Here is a 3,937-nt window from a genome sequence, read left to right as displayed (position 1 = left end):
AAACAATTTTGCAGAAATAAACATCGGTTGGCTGAGGCATGTGTCATCTGCATCTCCAGAAGGAATTTGTATTGAGCAATAGGTTAGAGTTTCAAAATCCCAGAAAGCCCAGGAACATGAAAAAAAAAAGAGGTGTATGGCAGAGTTTCAGCTGAGAGTCCATGTCTGATGTCTCAGCTTCAGGGTGGGTAACCTTTTGTGACTGTCCCTTTCTGCTCTTCTCTACCTTGAGGACTTCACAATGCTCAGGGCTCAGGAGGTTACCTGGAGTGTCTCTGCTGACAACTTCCAATCCTGCTTCTTTCAATTTCAGCTCTCAGGTGGTTACTCTGATGGCCTCATTCTCCTGCCTGAAACAGAAAGTCCTCCACCTACTTCTGTAGCATCAAGATTTCTGCTCTGTGGCTAAGCTTCCTGCCTACGCAATAGCAGGTGGGAGGGGCCAAATAAATTCCACTGGGGCCACGCCTACTGGTAAAGACATAAATAGTGAACTTGGGACTGCTCATCAGAGCTACCCTGCCTTCACCATGAAGTCCAGCGGCCTGTTCCCTCTCATGGTGCTCCTTGCTCTGGGTGTCCTGGCACCCTGGAGTGTGGAAGGAGGCAAAAATGGTGAGTGGGCATTACTTTGGTCCAGCACTGTCTGGGCTCCTGATGGTTTTGGGTGTGTTTCCTTCTGTAGGCTCTTTCTCACCTTACTCTGGACCTAAGGGAGACCTCCGTGTCTCACTGAGGTCTGAGGTCTGTATGAGGCTTCAAGGCATGTGGAGATGCTGCTCTTATTATGCAGACATTAGTCAGCTCAGGTCCCACACAGCTCCTGGCCCCTCAGTCTTTCTGTTTCTGCCTCTGGCTTTAGTTCTCAGCACCTCACATGTTCCCTCCCTTCATATTTATTTCTCTTGGTCTCCATTATCCCTACTCTCCCCTTCTGTGTTTATGAGGTCTAGCTTAGCCCTGAGGTAGAAAAACTTGAGTGGGAGCTCTGTGGCTTTTATCCTCAGTCTCTGATTTCTCCTGGTCACATGTCTTGTTTGACCAAGTTTGTTTGTTCCCTCTGGGTCAGTGGGGTATTTCTCTTTGAAGTTGTGGGCCATTGGAATGAGGGCCTGTATTCTGAGATGTAGACATTTGTTGAGGAATAATGACAGTCCATGCCCTCCTAACATCTTGATCTTCTCTTTAGATGCTATCAAAATCGGAGCCTGCCCTGCTAGAAAGCCTGCCCAGTGCCTTAAACGTGAGAAACCAGAGTGCAGTACTGACTGGGGATGCCCAGGAAAGCAGAGATGCTGCCAAGATACCTGTGGTTTCAAATGCCTGAATCCTGTTCCCATTCGTGGACCAGGTGAGCCAGCGGGAAACTAGGTAGAGGAAAAGGAACATGAAGTGACAGCCCTGAAGGGGGCTGAGTGAATGAAGGGGTCCCCCCAGGCATCCTTGTTTCTTAGAGCTGTTGGGTCCAAGATGTCAGTTAGCCAAGGCATATGAGGCCATGGGCACGGAGAGCCACTCGTCTGAAGTAGCCACTCTGCGAGGATGAAGGTTTATAAGATATCACTAGGCATTAGGCATTCTACAGCTTAATGGAAACCATTCAGCCCTGTCAAGTTGGACAGCCAGTCTCCTGCACTGGCTGGAGTCTAGACATTAGAGTAGACCATAGAGAGGAACCAGGTACTCCTTCAGGAGACATGTTGGAGTGGAGGTGATGGAGGTGAGGGGTGGATGGGGATGATCTTGTTTGGGCAGGAGACATTGGGTTCATGAAGTGGAGATGTAGTGCCTGAAGTTCAAGATCCCATATGAATCTTTTCTCACCAGTGAAGAAGCCTGGGAGGTGCCTCAAATTTCAAGGAAAATGTCTGATGCTTAACCCTCCCAATAAGTGCCAGAATGACGGCCAGTGTGATGGCAAATACAAATGTTGTGAGGGCATGTGTGGGAAAGTCTGCCTTCCCCCAGTGTAAGGTAAGGAGTGGGCTGGCGTACATAGATCTCGGTTCTCCCAAGCCCTGTTCTGTGGCAAGGTTCCAGAGCTCAAGACTTATGCACCAGGAGATTCTACTCTAATCAAGAGCCCCTGTCTGTTTGTCCTTTAAGGGAACTGTCCTCTATTTCTTAGGGCAAAGCTTAGAATTCCCTGAGACTTTGACTCTACTGTACCCTGTCTGTGTAATGACTGAATCTCTTTGCTTGAAGACTGGAAATGCTGAAGTTGAAATGTTTTGCAAAGGCACTGTGTACATTATGTGTTACCCAGGTTATATACTTCATGGTGTCTCTGGGCAGAGCACAAAGGATAGGTTTAATCCGAGGGATGTCCACTTCAGTGCTCTGAGCTTTAAGTTTTACCATGACAACGAGACTTGAACCTATTCTCCTGAAATCCCAAGACCTCTCAAGCACAGCCCCACTTCACTGTTTGGTCTTTCTCAGCCCGTTCCCTTACAAGGACTGTATAGAAAGGATTTCACTGGCTCCCATGTTGAAGGCCTTATCTTATTTTCTCTTGTAGTCTGATTCCTGACATTTGGAAATGGCTCTGGACCCGTGCTCTATATGTTCTGGAAACTACTTCCCTGCTTTCAGGTTTCCCGGTTCCGGGTTCCGGTGCTCTGGGGTGCCCAGGCTTGGACATTTGAATAATGTTTATTTCTGCCGCCAACATATCTTTTTGTCCCATGTCAGCATTCATCAAGCCCTAAGGAAATGCTGTTGGAGAGCAAATAAATAAAGGCAATCATTTCTCTAAGCACACCCTGACTCTGTGATTCACTGAGGGCATGTGGGTGTGGCAGCCACCAATAGGGGAAGGATTGAGCATGAGGCCTCCTTCTTACATTCTTGGAGGAGAAGGAGGAGGATTCCAGGCTTGAACAGTCTTGAATTCACAGTATCAATCTAAGGGCACTGACTCTATGGCATTTGGAAGAGTTTCTTTACCTTCCCAGTGTTACGTTTTTATCTGCAAAGTGGCAACAGAATCTTCCCACCTGGAGAGCATCAGAGGTTGCAGAGTGGTGCCAAGTGTGTGTGTGTGTGTGTGTGTGTGTGTGTGTGTGTGTGTGTGCGCGCGCGCGCGCACGCTCTACCAGAGTGCATTCACATACAATAGCCACTTATTGCCACCTGGTGTTACCAAAATGTGGTCTATGTGTGTGTGTGCACATATGTGCAGTATGCTTACTCATTTGTGCCTTTAAAGGAGAGAATAGGACACCCTACTCTTCCTCTGTCACTTTCTGGTTATTACCTCGAGCCAGGATCTTTATAGTGAACCACAAGCTCACCGATCAGGCTGGCTGGCTGGCCAACGGGCAGGTGCTCAGATCTGCCCATCCCCTTCCTCCAATTACTGTGGTTATAGGAAAATGCCCGGCTCTGTATGTGGGTTCTGGGGACTTGAACTGAGTTCTTCATGCTTGTTCAGTCAACACCGGTTCCCACACCCTATCTCCTAGTACCCCTCCCCATTTATAGTTCTACTGAACATAGGCTGCAGAAGAGAAGACAGGTTCGAGTCCTTGTATGCTCTGAGGGTGACTGTGGTGATGGCAAGAAAAACATGACAAATTAGAATTTGCCAGAGGTTTGGAGTGTTTCAAACAGTTTGTTGTGAGTGTGACTGCTTTATTAAGATTAAGACCAGAGGGCCGGGGGAATGGCTCAGCAGTTAGAGCACTGGCTGTTCTTCCAGAGGTTGTGAGTTCAATTCCCAGCAACCACATGGTGTTTCACAACCATCTGTAATGGGATCTGGTGCCCTCTTCTGTCATGCAGGTGTACACGTGGATAGAATACTTGTTATACATAAAACACACACATAAATACAATTCTAAGTAAAATTAAAAAGATTAAGACTAGAAATGAACATGCAGAAGAAACACACCCCAACCTATATTATAAACACATACATTAAGCTAAGTGTCTG

The 3,937-nt window shown here is 47.3% G+C and overlaps 1 protein-coding gene across 1 annotated transcript; it reads left to right on the top strand.

Moving 5' to 3' along the window:
- Positions 1–518: 518 nt before the first annotated feature.
- Slpi (secretory leukocyte peptidase inhibitor) lies at positions 519–2,763 on the top strand. The gene is given in 5 exon segments (NM_053372.2): positions 519–615; positions 1,190–1,351; positions 1,353–1,355; positions 1,828–1,974; positions 2,522–2,763. Coding segments are annotated over 4 exon segments (396 nt in total). The 5' UTR covers positions 519–530; the 3' UTR covers position 1,974; positions 2,522–2,763.
- Positions 2,764–3,937: the final 1,174 nt, after the last annotated feature.

The sequence above is a fragment of the Rattus norvegicus genome, chromosome 3 (genome assembly GCF_021556685.1).
Source record: "Rattus norvegicus strain SHRSP/BbbUtx chromosome 3, alternate assembly SHRSP_T2T, whole genome shotgun sequence".
NCBI classification, from domain to species: Eukaryota; Metazoa; Chordata; class Mammalia; order Rodentia; family Muridae; genus Rattus; species Rattus norvegicus.
Note: the sequence above shows the minus strand (reverse complement) of the source record. Positions and strands in the feature narration are given on the sequence as shown.